We start from the raw sequence: 16,262 nt of genomic DNA, 5'->3' as shown, positions 1-16,262 counted from the left end.
TCCCCCTACCCCAAGTATATCCTCACAGCAAGCCTGTGAGGTTACATCCATACCATACTTTTAAAGCACATGGCTTCCCCCAAAGAATCCCGGGAACTGTAGTTTACTCCTAACAGAGCTACAGCACCTTTAAAAAAAACTACAGTTCCCAGGATTCTTTGGGGGGGGGAGCCGTGTGCTTTAAATGTATGGTGTGGTGCACATTAGGCTGAGAGAATGTGACTAGCTTAAGGTCACAAATTTGAAACTGTCCAAGCCTTGAACAACTTCATCCCCCTGGCTTCCAATCCCAGTAAGACTCACTCTCCCTGGCTTCCTCACTTGGGGAAAATAAATAATAATAACAATTTTAAAATATATAATAATAATAATAATAATAATAATAATAATAATAATAATAATAACAACAACAATAGTAAGGATAGCAGAAGACAGATTGCGTTTTCATTTATCTGCAGAGGAACCTAACTTGGTACCATTCAACGTCAGATTGGCAAGAAAAAGTAAACATAGAAAAGAAGAGTAGGCTCCTGAATTTATGGAATCCTCAAAATCACTTCCATTGCCAGATGCCAGATTGCCAGAAACAAAGAACTGCTGAGGGGTGTGACACTTTGTCTCTTAGTGAGGCAAGTCATCTTCTCTTTGTTGTTGTTTAGTCGTTTAGTTGTGTCCGACTCTTCGTGACCCCATGGACCAGAGCACGCCAGGCACTCCTGTCTTCCACTGCCTCCCGCACTTTGGTCAGACTCATGTTGGCTTCCAGAACACTACTCTACTCTACTCTGCCACAAAAAAAAAAGGATAGCATGAACTGCTTGGCTTTTCTCAGTCACAGTTACTCCTAAAAGAAAAGGGGAAGGAAATATCAGATAACTATTGCTTATAGTTCTGGTTGCATTATTGGAGCCTTTGCTGAACTAGTTCATTGGAGACAACTAATGACCTCTATGTTGGGCAATTTGCCACTTTCTCTGTATGGACTACCTTTTCCACTGGAAGTTTCCCCAAATAGCTCTTCCCCAATAACTTTCCCTCTCACTTGCCCTTTTCTTTCTCTTTCAGTATTTTTCAAGCATTTCCTGCAGACAGAAAAAGGGTAGAAGCAGCATTAAGTGCTTGTCATCTTCCGAAGGGCAAGGTAAGAAGCATATGTCTGCCCAACAAATTTATATTAATTTTATACCGGCTTATGTCTTCTTCCAAAGACTTTTGGGAATTGTAGGTTGGAAAGTTCTGTTACAGGTGCAACAGTACAACACTACCTATTTAGAGCTAAAATGCACATAATGTTAAATGTATCTTTGTATTTAACTAGCTGTGTCTGATGATTATTTGGATTGCAGGAACTGTGAAGAGAGAATTTACCAATGTCCAACTCAATAGATCCCTTTTGGTTTGGCTCAGCCTCGGAATCTCTGAGCTCAGCCTCAGAAGGTATTTGTGTTCAGCGAGAGGTCTCAGTCCTAGAGTACACATTCTCCACTACTGAGGGATGTGGATCTGGCACATTATTATTATTTATTAAATTTGTAAGTTGCTTTATCTTGCCAAGACAAACCAAAACGACTCACAAACAACCAAATGAACAACAACAACAAAACCCCACATAGATACACTGAGACCAAGTGGTGTTGGAGGTAGAAATACATTTAAAGCATGCATATCTGGGCTTGGGCAGGACAGGGCATCCAGGACAGAGGACCCAACCTCCAGGGTAGGCTTTGGATCCCTTCATTTTGGAAATGAAGTCCACAAAAGTGTTAATAACAGTCATCAAGAATTGCTGTTCTGCTTCCAGAATGATGGCATCAATCCAGAGGACTTCCCTGAAGCTGTGTACAAAACGTTCCTGATGAATCTATGTCCTCGCCCAGAGATCGATGAGATATTTACCTCACAGTAAGCCTCCATTATGTAGCAGCCAGCATGTGTGGGAGAGAAGGGATACTGCACAGGCAAAAGGAGGCAGTGAGATCCAGCTTGAATTTTGCAGACTGCTAAACTGACAGCACTGTTACCTTTTAAATGAAAAGGTGGTGAAGGGTAGCAAGATTATCCATATTCCTCCCACCATTTTGTTAACATCCAGTACAGAATTAAGTGTGCTTATGGTCAGACTAAATGTGAGCATGCTGTTGCCATCGTTAACTATAATGCCTAGTTATCCCCATAATTTCTACTTAGGCCAACATTGCAGTGCATGTTTCTCCAGCACTCAATTCATGCTATTGGATGACCGTTTTAGCATGATAATAGAATAGAATAGAATAGAATAGAATAGAATAGAATAGAATAGAATAGAATAATTTATTGGCCAAGTATCAACCATACTTGGAATTTTGCTTCGACTACATTGCAATGTAAAGAAAAACGTACCTCATACAAACAGTATTCCCCTCACAATACAACAGCACAGCGAAAAAGACCCCATACCACCAACTGGTAAACCCCCGGTCCCCCCACATCTTGTAGTACTGCTGATACCAAATGTAAAGTATCAGATAGGGCAAGGGTAAGAAGGAACTAGTCATGTCAAAACCACAAATGAGTGCAGGAAAAGTTGTCTCGCTGCTAAGAGGGATTTTCCAGAATATCTAAAGACACCACTCTCTCTTTGTCCTTTTTCCATTGTCTTTGCTTAGCCATTCGAAAGCCAAGCCGTACATGACCAAAGACCACTTGACAAAATTCATTAACAAGAAACAGCGAGATTCTCACCTCAATGACATGCTTTTCCCTCCTGCCAAGCCACAACAGGTACAGGGTCTCATAGACAAGTATGAGCCCAGTGGGATGAATATTCAAAGAGGTGAGTTTATTTTTTCCATCAGCAGAAGTATGTATCGTAATATTGTTGTTATTATTTCTGTATCACTACAATTCCAGGGGGGGGGGAACACCCTAAATGGATTACAACCATTCTTAAAACATCAAATGTAACATTACAAAAGATCAAAATAAAACATTACAAATGAAAAACCAGATAGAGATGGTCATAGAGGTCCACTTTTAAGGCAGCCAGGGATGGCCTGCCTACAAGGCTCAGTGAGGCAGTTGCTTCAGGGCAGCAGGCTCAGGACAGCTGGGAGGTACAGCAGATCTGGGTCCCTGAGGAGCTCCCTCCCTGCCTCCTCCTCTGGCGCCACCTCTGCCTCGCCTCATCCCACTCACCACGGGCCTCCATTTTTTAATTGGCGATGGTGGCAGGAGGTGGTGGCAGAGGATGAGGAGTCGTGGGTGGTCGTGGGTGGTGTAAAGTCATCGGGGGAAGAGGAGGAATCTGTTTATTACATGGAGGTCTTTCAGTAGCCTGGGCCTAGGGCAGCTTAAAATCATTGGGTGTAGGGACTTCCGGTTCGTCGCGGCGGTGAGAAGGACGCAGGGACTTCGCGTGCCGAGGTCCCTGGCTTCTCGGAGGGGGGGGGGAAGTCCGCAGAGCGAGCGGACTCCCCGTAAAAGCATCGGATAGAGAGTTCCGATGACTTAGGCGTCCAGCGGCTGCTCCGTTTGGTGGATCCCCCGCCGCCCGAGAGCTCAATAGAGCGATCGTGAGCCGGCGGGGTTTAACCGCGGGAGCCATTTTGGGCCACATCTTACCTCCGGGAAGCGAAGCTCCGAGTCCTGACCCGGCAAGCGGCGGATTCTTCCGATTTAAATTAAAGATTTCCAAAGAAGTAAGTGGAACTTTGATCTGATTCTAAATTTGCCGATTGGAAAAATAGGAGAGACCTTAAAGCAACGGAAGTCGGTCTCTTCCTAATGGGAAACTGGGAGGCGATATAAAAAAAAAAAACCTAAGCCGAACAACGAAAGAATTTGGAGTTGTGGACCCGAGAGGGGAAAAAAAAGACTTTTTTGGAACCATCTCAGCCCCCGAGTCCGGCACCCCTTGAGGTACAGCGGCATTAAGGGGAAGAGTGTTTTGACAGCTGTCAAAAGCTGTCAAACTGTCAAAAGACTGGGTGGATTGATTGCATTGTTGAACAGTTAAAAATTGTTTGAAAACGTGATAGAACTATTTAAATTGGAAGTAAGAACGGATTTGGGATTGAGTTAAGAACTAAGGAAAAGAACAGCCAAAATGGAGTCGATCGTCTGAGAAAGGAATTTTCCAGTACCCATTGTTCCCTACCCCCTGTTTATCTGCGGTTACAAGAAGTATGAAAACAAAGCTTTCTCGAGCATTCCAGGAGACTGTGCTGAACTATTTGCTGTCATGGGAAGACTTTTACAAGGAACGGCAACATCTCAACTTATCACCAGTCGAGACTGAAGTCCAAGTCCAGGACTTAGAGGACAATTTAGATTTGGAGATTGCTGAATCTGAGACTGTGTGTGAGGAGAAACAACTGGATGAAAGTATTGAAGAGGACTTGGACTATGACAAATTTGTTTGGGATGAAGCAAAATATGATTTCCAAAAGGAAGAAAAACAAGCAGAACAAGAAGATGAGAGGCAAAGGAATTTAAAGACTAATGGAATTGAGGATCCTGGAGGGGTTAAAATGTGGAGTGGTGTTTTTGAGGGATGGGAAGGACAGGGGCAGGGGGGGGGCAAAGGTCTGGAGATGGATTTGGGAAAGAATGGGTGTGGGGTAAAAACTTTAGTTAAAAGGTATTGTTTTGGTTTTTGAAAGACGGTTTTCGAAATCTTGGCATGATAATGGAAACGCTGAACCAATTGGGGGGAAAAGACCTAGGGAGAGGAGATGGAATGTAAAAAAGAAAGGGAAAAAAGTTATGTTTTCTTAAGGGAGCATAAGAATGGTTTGGGAAAGAACTTTTAAGTTATTGTAAATTTTTGTAAGTTAAGTGAGGTGTTTAGGCAAGAAAGCTGCCTACCCCCCTCTCCTTATTCTGAGGCACTCAGTGGCAGGGGGTGCCCAGATGGGTGAGGAGGAAATGGAACCTTGGAAGTGCTGTGCCCTGTGGGTTCCTCTTGTGGCAGGAGGGAACCTGTGGGAGGGCAGCATGAAAAAGGAGGAGGATTGAGTTAATACTATAAGATTAAGATTTGAAACTGAGTTGGAAAATTCGCCACAAGTATCAGAATTTGTTAGGAAAACCATGAGGAAGACTACCGAGGGAGTCGCAATTAAAATGTTAAAATAACAAGAACTGGGAAGTTTCAACTTTTCCCAATTTTCTTTTTCTTTTTTTTATGTTTGTAAATATGATTATGAAAGAGTTGGGGGATGCAAATCCCCATAACTCCTTCCTCCCTGTTCTCTCAGTGGCAGGGGGGGGATAGGGGGGAGGAGGGAGGGGGGAAGCTGAACTCAACTCACAATTGGACCCCTTTGATTCTTAAAGCACACGGGTTCCACTGGTGGCAGAAGTGGACCGGTGGGTGGAGGGAAAATGAAGGGACAGTGCTATATTGTATGTTTTGTTTGTGTCTGTCTTTTTTGAAAATCAATAAAAAATCTTTTTTTAAAAAAATAAAATCATTGGGTGTATCTGACTAAATAATACTCAGAGTAGCCCCACTGAAATCAATCACTCATTGCTTAGATGGGCAGGAATAAGCAAACTCAGTTCCTCCAGGCCCTTGTATTTTGTTACCAGCAATAGTAACATTTTAAAAATTATCTTGCAGGGCAGCTGTCTCCAGAAGGAATGGTTTGGTTCCTGTGTGGTCCTGAAAACAGTATAGTATCACAGGACAAACTCTTGCTGCACCAAGATATGAGCCAGCCACTCTCTCACTACTTCATCAATTCGTCCCACAACACCTACCTAACGGGTATGCAGCCATGAGGAGATATGTCCATTTCTACTAGCTGTTGTATTGCAAGAGGGTAGCTACTGACCCTTGACTTAGCTTTGTAGCTTACTTTCATTATGAAAACTGTTCATCAGACCATGACTTATTTATCACTGGTAGGGAATGCCTGGCAATGCCTGGGAATTTGTAGAAACCAAAAAATATTTCAATTTTTAAACAATTTTTAAATTTGTGAATGGACCTGTCACACCAGAAATCAGGCAAAGTCATGTTTTGGTCCAAAATGGAATCAAAATGGCACTCAGCATCCAAACATTGATGAAGACCACTGCCCCCACCTCGACAACCCTTGTGCCAATATTGGTGATGATATTTTGAAAGGTGTCCAAACAAATAGAGAACAGATGGACAAACTATTGTCCAAAATTTAAAGTAGAATAGACCATAACTAGCTTTATTTATGGGACGCAGGTGGTGCTGTGGGTTAAACCACAGAACCTAGGGCTTGCTGATCAGAAGATCAGCGGTTCAAATCCCTGCGACGGGGTGAGCTCCCGTTGCTCGGTCCCAGGTCCTGCCAACCTAGCAGTTCGAATGCAAGTCAAAGTGCAAGCAGATAAATAGGTACTACTACAGTGGGAAGGCATTTCTGTGTGCTGCTCTGGTTCGCCAGAAGCGGCTTTGTCATGCTGGCCACATGACCTGGAAGCTATACGCCGGCTCCCTCGGCCAATAACGCGAGATGAGCGCCGCAACCCCAGAGTCGGTCACGACTGGACCTAATGGTCAGGGGTCCCTTTACCTATCTTTATATGTATGACACTGGCTTGATTGTGGTGTAGATATTGTTTCATGTTCCTTTTACGTATATGCTCTACTTATTGTTATTTTTGTTTTGCTACAGTCCACATGTCTATTTCTGTCTACCTACCCTTCTCTTCATTCAAAAGATATGGCAACATAGATTATGATGACAGGCTTATTTTTCCTCCTCTCCCCTTTCTTTCCTTCTTTCCTTCTTTCCTTCTTTCTTTCTTTCTTTCTTTCTTTCTTTCTTTCTTTCTTTCTTTCTTTCTTTCTTTCTTTTTTGCAGCTGGACAATTTTCTGGAATCTCTTCTCCTGAAATGTATCGGCAGACCCTATTGGCTGGCTGCCGCTGTGTGGAACTTGATTGCTGGAAGGGGCGTCCTCCAGATGAGGAGCCTATTATCACCCATGGATTCACCATGACAACCGAAATATTGTTCAAGGTACAGATATCTTTAGATGGTTCTTTTTTTTTACCTTTTTTTTTAGAGATTTCACAAATTTTCAAAGCACAAATTTAAAAAATACTGAAAACACCAACATTCATAGAAGAAACAGAAAAACATAACAAACCTAGTCAGATAAAGCAGATAAAATCTGTGAAAATAAAATAATCTTCGCCTGGTGCCAAAATGACATCAGATTTGATTCCAGGTGAGTGCAGTGGCAGAGGAACCCTCTCTGGCACTTGGGGTGGGACCCAGTGTGCATGTGCAACGTCCGTACGGACTGTGCAGGTACAGCATCCTGTACAGATTGCACATGCGCAGCATCCCATATGGTCGCTGTGTGAGAGGCCGCCCATACAGACGCCCGTACGGATGGCGCACGAACAGCGCACAAGAACGGCAGCCCGTACGGACGTCACACGAGCGGTGCCCATAGTAACTACATGTGCGCCCTTGGCCGCTCTACAGCTGGGGGGGGGGGAAGCGGGCCATCTTGTCACCCCCCCAGAGTGGTGCCCGGGGCGAGCCGCCCACTCCACACCCCTTCATACGCCCCTGGGTGAGTGTACCTGGCAAGGACATTTTTAAAAATCAGTCCGCCACCACTGAGAAGCCGCTTCCTGATAGCCACTCAGTGTATCTACCTCAGGCAGTGGGAGAACCCAGAACAGGGACTCTGGTGACTATTTTAGTTGAGGCAGAGACACTGGGAGAGAGGGAATCTTTCAGGTGTTCTTGACTCAAAGGGCTTTAAATGTTAAAAATATAAATTGTTTACTCCATTGTTTTACAGTATATATTTATTTTTAGTCTGGACATTAACAGGGCCTTTAACACGCCCGCACAGTTGAAATGATAGAAACAAAAGATTTAAGAGGCACTGAAGCAACTGGGGGGGGGGAAATATCAGCATCCTCACAGAATAAAATCAAACTCAGCTGACATTTTAAAAATGCCTGGGATACCATCTTTCCTGCAAAGAACTCAAAGTAATGTCCCCTTGAGGTAGATATGGAAAACTGAAGCAACCATTGCTCCTCCGCCACCCAAGCCCAATACTAGCCATTGCATGACATTCACTCTTGACTGAGGCCTAGACTGGGACAAAGAATGTGCTGAGACACAAAAAACAACCTTAGCCAGACATTAGGGCTCTTCACAATGTAAAGTGTCCATATGTTCATATTGCATTTGCTTTATTGGTTTGTTCACACACACCCAGCCCCCATTTTCATTTATCAGTGTGAGAACTATTCCTTCTGGCTTAGCTTCTACTCATCTATGTCATCTAACATCAAATAAAATACAGTAAAATGTATTTTCTTTGTTGCTTACAGTTATGAATCTACTTCCTTTTTTATTTTGCTGGTTAAATGGGGCATGTCTTACAAAGCTAAATAGTTTTAATTTAACACCAAAGATACACCAATACAGCAAACTGAAAACCTGGGTCTTATGCAGGCATAGGCAAACTCGGCCCTCCAGATGTTTTGGGACAACAACTCCCATCATCCCTAGCTAACAGGACCAGTGGTCAGGGATGATGGGAGTTGTAGTCCCAAAACATCCGGAGGGCCGTTTGCCTATGCCTGGCCTTACATATGCAAGTTTAGTACTTAGAACATATAAATCATTAGTGACCCAAACTACCTGCTCAATGTCTGCTGTGACCGAGTCCTGATGTCTACCTGCATTTTTTTTCTCCCAAGCTTTTTGAAGACCTTGCAAAGCCCTTTTTCTGGATGCAAAAGTGCGCAAAGCATATCTGTCCTGGCAGGCATACCCAGCTAGATTATAGTGGACTAGTACCTCCAACAGTAATTGCATCAGCAAGGAATGAGCAAAGATGAAAGGCCGCTTTCCCTTCTCCTACTTTAATGATCAGCTTCTCTATTATGCTTGTGGTTTCGGTGTTCATAATTTCACATTCCAGATCTTATGACATCATGGCCCCCTTTACACTGCGCCACCCAATCTGCAAAACAAATAGAGTGCTATTGTGCTTCACTGGAGCTATAATTACATGGAAGGATTGCTCTGCACCACAACAATGAACCTTGCAAAGGAATTACAGGCCATTAACACAGCATGCACCTTTCATTATAGCTTAAGTAATGTATGTTTCCTCCCCTCTTCCCATGGCTGCCTTCCTCTCCAAAATATTGTAGCTGTAGGTGGGGGAGGTGACACTCTCCTGCTTTCAACCTGCAGCACTTTCCTTTGAAATGCAGATTAAGTAGAGGGGCACTGTAACAGCCTCCTCCTAGTTCTCTGCTGCTTGTTCAATCAGGAACAGTTGCTTAGCAAGAGGTAATATCAAGTCCTAGGCCATGTTGAACCTTAGTACTAACTCTGCGTATCAAGGCTCAGCTTCCACAAAGAAGTCATAAAATAGCACAGTATACAATTGCATGATGTCACAGAACGGAGCAGAAGAAAGAAGGCAGATAATTAGAGATAAAAGCAATCTTTACCGTAAGCTACCAATTACTTGTGCCGGGAGGGGGATAAAGAAAAGTTAATGACAAATGCACAGAGGTTTCACAAAAGTATGATTACAAAATAAATACAAAAAGCTGAGAAAGTGTCTGTGGGATTTGTTTGGAAATCTTACTGTGACTTCCATTCGTGCATTTCCCAAACTGTTGCTCTCTGAGAAGTGTTTTATATCTAAGGGATTTGAAGTCCATGTATTTAAAAAGTTGAAAGTGCAAGCTCAACAAACATGTGCTTACAGGTGTGCATGGCTCATCATGCAGCTGTGATTAGCTACAGGAGAACATGGTGTTCCTTCCTGACTTTTCTAATGCTAATACAAGGGCTAGGAAGGAATTCGAAGGGTAGAACTGATGGGCAAGAGGAGGAGGTGCTTAACCTTGGCCTACTGGTTTTCTCCAATCCACCCCAGAATTAAATACGTGGTAAAATAACAGTTGCATGATGTCACAGAAGTAATGCAACAGGAGAACAAGAAGACAGATAGGTTTGAGGGGTGGTGGGGTTTTTTGTGGGGCTGTTCATGATTTAAATCTGTAAAATGATCCAGAGTTACATTGACACTGTAAGACATAAGCCACATATGATATCACAATGAACACGTGTGGCAAACTCTCAGTGGGATGCTGGCTCTGCTCCTGACCATCATGTGTTCAGCAGGATGCATACAATTGCAGATGCATGTAGCAATATACACAAAAGGCTCTCTTTCTGAGATCACGAGCCACGTGTTTTCAAGGGTTCCAGTGGTGTAGAGGGAGCTCTATGGGAATGCTGTTGTATATGCAGAGGCCCTATTCAGATATCCAATGAATGCATAATCCCTCTGTCCCCTCTATGAATTCGCTATGATATCTACATATGGACCATGGAGGGACGTGTTCATGGTGAGTTCCTGCATCTCTGTTCACTGTATGCTGTTATGGAAATGGGAGGCCCTTTAAAAAGCTTTGGATATATCATAAGGTTCATACAGAAATGACTGCTGCCATTCTGAAAGCTGGATAACTAACAAGAACAAGGAGTTCCTTGGTTTGCAAAGTACCAATCTCTCTCTTTCTCTTTCTCATTTTCCTCATGCCTTATGCAGGATGCAATTGAGGCTATTGCAGAAAGCGCATTCAAAACCTCCCCTTATCCCGTGATCCTGTCCTTTGAGAACCATGTGGACTCGTGAGTATTAAGTGTCTGCTGATTAGATAAGAAGTTGAGATTGCACTCTGGACAAAGGGTAGAGAGGTGGGTAAGAAATGTGTCTAGTCAGAATAAGGTAAAAAAATAATAATATTGCTGCACTGTTAGAACCCACTTACCTGGGAATCAGCCCCTTTCAACTTAATCAAACTTACTTCTCAGAAGTTATTAGGATACAATGGCACAAGCGTGGCAGAGTGTGGCAACATTTTAATTTGCATAGGACAGCAAGCTTGGGCAAACCATGCATATGCTAAGAGACAGATGGGGATTTTGGGGTATGAAGCAGGGATGATGCCAGTCTTCAGGCGTGTGTGTTTTATACCTATATTTTCTTACAGGCCAAAGCAGCAGGCTAAGATGGCTGAGTACTGTAGAACAATATTTGGGGACATGCTGCTGACAGAGCCACTTGAAAAATTTCCAGTAAGTGAATAGGGGTGCCAAATTGCTACATGGGATGAGGTTATAGAATCATAGAATCATAGCGTTGGAAGAGACCACAAGGGCCATCCAGTCCAACCCCCTGCCAAGCAGGAAACACCATCAAAGCATTCCTGACAGGTGGCTGTCAAGCCTCCGCTTAAAGACCTCCAAAGAAGGAGACTCCACCACACTCCTTGGCAGCAAATTCCACTGTTATCATGCAAGCAGGTGTTTGCTTGGTCTGCAGTTGCCCTGGCAGTTTGTGCTGCGTCTTCACTAGAGGAGTAATGCAAAAACCTAAACTTTGCATGAATGCTAACCTCCTTCTTTTCTTCTGGGCAGTTAAAACCAGGAGTCCCACTGCCAAGCCCACAGGATCTCATGGGGAAAATCTTGATTAAGAACAAGAAGAATCAGTTCATACCTGGGGAGAACCAAGAGACTCTGAAGAAAGCAAGAAGTCTGGAGGATGTCGTAAATGATCAGCCCACACCAGTAGACAAGGATAGTATAGGTAGTATATTCCATAGGGATAGCCCTGTAAATCTTTCACAGCAAAAGCAACAGTCTTGTGGCACCTTACTGGCTAACAAATGTTATTACTGCGTAAGCTTTCATGGACCAGAGTCCACTTCATCATATACAGGGTACATTATGACAAGGGATGGGCTTTACTTGGGGAGGGGGGTGGGAATTCAGATAAGCCTTGGAATCAGTTTTTAAGGCTCTGACATATGCACAATGATTTGGTGTGGAAACAGGGGGCAACACTGCCATTTTAGAACAGAATTTCACTTATAAGAATGAGTGGCTTTATCAGTGGCTTCAAAAGCGCCTCCAAAGTAGGTATGAGGAAGAGGAAATCTGATTCAGTTCTCACTTAAAGGTGAGCCTGTAGACATCCAGATTTGGTAGATGGATTGGGAAGGATGGAAATTGCAGCCTGAAGGAATTTCAGATCCTAAAGAAGATTTTAGACAAACAGCTGGCAGATCTTGGTTGCAGTCATAGGTGGCAACTCCATGGGGCACTGGGTGCCTGAGCACCCATAAAATTCCCTGTAAAGGGACTAGACACCTACAATTTCAGTGCCAGGGCCAAGCACACTGCGTCGTACACATGGCCCTGGGCACTCACGGTCACAGGGTCAAGTTGGTACTCCTGGTTGCAATAATCACAAATGAACTAATTTCTGTTTTGATTTATCAGTCAAGTCAGGTGAGGTGACTGAAGAAGTACCTGAAGTAGAGGACGACATGGGGAACCTGGATGAAGAGGAGATTAAAAAGATGCAATCTGATGAGGTACAATGTACTGATCTTAGTTTAAAGAACTCATGAAAAGTAACATTTTTCTTTTTTAATCTTCCTACCTTCCTGCTGTTTGGTAGAATTGAGATTTCCACCTGTCCAGGACTGGTCCAAGACATTGTGCTGCCTGGAAGTCTACACATTCCCCACCCCCTGTTCTCTGTGGGCCAATTAGGAAGTCCCTGTCCTAGCAATACTGCTGAGGCAGGGGAGCAGCTGCACACACCCCACCCATTTGTGCACTCTGGTCCTCGTCCGACTAGAGAGACCCACAAAGGAGATAGCTTGCTTCTCCAGCTGGATCAGAGCAAACTATACTCAGGAAAAAGATACGTGGTTCTCATTGACTGCTCTTCTGAGTTCTACGCACAACTTTCTGACTCTAGTTTAGGGCTGTGTCTGCCACTGGGCTTTATCAATAAAAACCATTTTGTCTGTCTGTTTGTATGATATGCCTTTTCCTCTAACTGTCCTAATTTTGCTTAGGGTACTGCAGGTCTAGAAGTGACAGCATATGAAGAAATGTCCAGCCTGGTTAATTACATCCAGCCCATCAAATTCGAATGCTTTGAAAACTCAGCACGTAAGCGAAGATTTATTGTCTCTGTCCTATGTTTTCAGGTATTTAGAGCAAACCTAATATATACTCTATCTGCATGCATTTAGCTGTCATCTATTGGCTCCACTGCAAAGGTTGAACAACACATTACATGCTTTTGGAATACTGTGTAGGGAAAAAAAAGTCTTCCTAAGGTGGTGTGGAGCAGAGAATGTGGCAGCCCAAGAAAGGTGTTAAATACTTCCCTCTTGCTGATTCTGTGCTCCAGATTACCTACTTCACAAAACTGTATTTCCTTAAAAGAAAACAAACTAGTTGTTAGGGTTTTTATTTTAAGAAAATGCAGTTTTCTTAAGACTGGACAAAGGTGGTGTATCTGGAGGGGGAAGGGCAAATAGGCCAGGTGAAATCCAGAATTTAGGATTTAGGGCAGAGCAAGGCAAGGTGCGGTAGAAAATGCATCAGGTTTGGAGCACAGTCATGCAGCACTAACCAAAGCTACTAACCAGCCTCCTAACAGATTATTCCTACTTCCCTTTTATAGAGGTTATTAGGAGGCTAGAGTTGCAGAAGTAGGTAACCCTACAACCCAAAGCTATGCTGACCTGTAGATAAATGTTCCTGGCTTGCAGCCCCTGAATCAGATGCTTTTCTTCAGTATGGCTGTGTAAACCCAGAAAATTTCCCCTGCACCTGGAGTTACTCTGGTATCTGCCCCAATGTAATTGAGAACTGAAAGGTAGAAGATTGCATACTTGAAACCATGTATCATGAGCCATGTTTTCATTACATCTGCCAAGGCATATCAAAAGATTCATGAGCTTGGGTGAAGTATTGAGTGTCCTTGAAAGGATTTATGGAACTGATGGGAAGCCTGATGAAATGCAGAGCTTCCCCCTCTCCAAGTTTTGATTCCCAACTGATTTAGTGTCAGACAAAAAGCTGGGGGCTTATGAATCCTCATATTTTTACTAAATAAAATTGCGGGCTGCTCTATGCTACATAAAACTCCTGGAAAAGAAGTCTGGAAATGGAACAAATGACTAATTAAGATGATGCACTTACTATAAAATAAGCTTCTTCTTCTAAAAATATTAGGCAACAATAGCTGATTCTATTCCTAAAAGGACCAGCAGTTCCAGAAGAAAAAGAGAAATAAATGTCATGGACATTTAAAATAAATAAATGTCATGGACAGGTGCAGAAGCACCATGGAACACTTTGCAGTGAAGTTATGGGCACCATCCCTCTAGGTTTCAAAAATGTGCCAATCGTCCTTCTTGCAAGAAATGCTGTTTACCCACAGATTTGATTAGCAGTTGATTACTGATTACTCCCACAACCAAAACACTTGCTGAGGTGATACTGTCTGAGGGCTCAATGCTGCTTAAACGACTCCCTTGGGAAACGATCATGCAGAGAGTGGTCCTCAAATCCACCTCCATCAAAACCCAAATCAAACTTGATATTTCTTACTACTCTGCATCAGAGGATCATGCATAGACGATGTCTTTATTTGTGAATAGCAAGGGACTGATAGTGAAGAAAAAAATGGTAGACAAGGAAGGTCTGGAGATGGAGCATTGTGCATGATTTATGTTTACCTTGCTTGTTCTTCCAGAGAAGAACCGGAGTTATGTCGTTTCCTCCTTCACTGAGATGAAGGCTTATGACCTGCTGACCAAATCGCCCATCCAGTTTGTAGAGTATCCTTTTTCTTTTTTTTCTTTGGTGCACCTGCAAGTGCACCTATTCACATATTTAAAAGTTCGTTCTAGGTCATGGCACATGCAGCCAATCATAACGTTACTGTCTGGAAACAAGAGGTTGTATCCAACCAAGTGGTCCTGTTTGCACAAGGACTAATGAAACTGAACATTTCTCTCTCTCCTCTCCCTGCGTGGCCCTACACACACACACCCAAATTTGCTCTGCAGGATTTAGAGAACCCCCCAGAACAGATCTGAGAATGCACAGTGGGGGAAAAGGGGACGCTCTGTTCACACAAGTGGAAGCCCTTGCATGAACAGGGAAACTTCAGTGGATAGAATCCCATGATGTGAACTACTGCGACCTTCCATGACTCAAGGCCAGTTCCCAAAATGGAACTGTTGTATATAAGGTGTACCTATTGATTTCTACAGGATTCCCACAGAAGTTGTTGTTAGCTTTGCAGCACTGTGATATTAAACTTTAAAGGTAAAGGTAAAGGGACCCCTGACCATTAGGTCCAGTCGTGGCCGACTCTGGGGTTGCGCGCTCATCTCGCATTATTGGCCGAGGGAGCCGGCGTATAGCTTCCAGGTCATGTGGCCAGCATGACAAAGCCGCTTCTGGCAAACCAGAGCAGCACATGGAAACGCCGTTTACCTTCCCGCTGTAGTGGTTCCTATTTATCTACTTGCATTTTGACGTGCTTTCGAACTGCTAGGTTGGCAGGAGCTGGGACCAAGCAACGGGAGCTCACCCCGTCACAGGGATTCGAACCGCCGACCTTCTGATCAGCAAGCCCTAGGCTCAGTGGTTTAACCACAGCGCCACTTTAGTAAACCTTTAAAAACACTTTAGCAGTGTAGTGTTCTCTTTGAAGTGCTGGCCACAGCAATGCAAGGGCGGGGGGGGGGGCAGGGGAGAGTGCAGAGTTCACAGCAAAGTTTCACGTTCTACCAAATGAGAGTCAGGCAAGTCAAGGTAAATAAAAACTCCAGACTGGTGAAGCAAGGGAAGAGTCAGAATATAGGCAGCACCCTGGACAGCTCCATGAAAAACCCATACTGGGAACCCTGCAAGAGCAAAACTGCCAAGGGCATATATATTGCAAAAAACTTTGGAGATGGGATTCCTATTAGGAAAATTCAGCTACAACAAGAGGCAGATGAGCCGAATTTATCCCAAGGGTACCCGGATGGATTCTTCTAACTACATGCCTCAGATGTTCTGGAATGTTGGCTGTCAAATGGTGGCATTAAACTTCCAGACAACTGGTAAGTGGTGGACCTCGTACAGCCCCTTCCTGTTCGTAGGCTATCAATAATTTTCTGACCCTTTTAATTTCACCACCACCCATAAATTTCACAGAGCTGCTTCACTACCCTGCTATGTCTATTTCTTTCTTTGCTTTTTCTCTTTTCTTTTCGCCTGTCCTTTCAGAATTGTGTCCCTTCATTTACGTTTATTATTATTACTGGATGCCCCCCCCCCATATTGGATATTTCCCCATATCACCCCAAAATGCAAAGGGTCAGCATCAAAGTTTGCTGCATTTAATTAGAGATCTTTCCAATGCAAA

At 43.5% G+C, this 16,262-nt stretch overlaps 1 protein-coding gene across 1 annotated transcript in view; it reads left to right on the top strand.

Moving 5' to 3' along the window:
- The window catches only part of PLCB2 (phospholipase C beta 2), a 55,823-nt gene that overhangs the window by 19,729 nt on the left and 19,832 nt on the right, over positions 1 to 16,262 (top strand). The window contains exons 7-18 of the mRNA XM_035111090.2: positions 1,066 to 1,141; positions 1,802 to 1,902; positions 2,646 to 2,812; positions 5,603 to 5,749; positions 6,825 to 6,982; positions 10,575 to 10,657; positions 11,020 to 11,104; positions 11,447 to 11,618; positions 12,314 to 12,408; positions 12,901 to 12,997; positions 14,595 to 14,679; positions 15,833 to 15,957. Of these exons, the coding sequence (XP_034966981.2) occupies positions 1,066 to 1,141; positions 1,802 to 1,902; positions 2,646 to 2,812; positions 5,603 to 5,749; positions 6,825 to 6,982; positions 10,575 to 10,657; positions 11,020 to 11,104; positions 11,447 to 11,618; positions 12,314 to 12,408; positions 12,901 to 12,997; positions 14,595 to 14,679; positions 15,833 to 15,957 (1,391 nt within the window). The remainder of the gene's footprint in view (positions 1 to 1,065; positions 1,142 to 1,801; positions 1,903 to 2,645; positions 2,813 to 5,602; positions 5,750 to 6,824; positions 6,983 to 10,574; positions 10,658 to 11,019; positions 11,105 to 11,446; positions 11,619 to 12,313; positions 12,409 to 12,900; positions 12,998 to 14,594; positions 14,680 to 15,832; positions 15,958 to 16,262) is intronic.

This window comes from Zootoca vivipara, chromosome 1 (assembly GCF_963506605.1).
Source record: "Zootoca vivipara chromosome 1, rZooViv1.1, whole genome shotgun sequence".
Classification (NCBI taxonomy): domain Eukaryota; kingdom Metazoa; phylum Chordata; class Lepidosauria; order Squamata; family Lacertidae; genus Zootoca; species Zootoca vivipara.
This window is presented reverse-complemented; position numbering and strand designations above follow the sequence as displayed.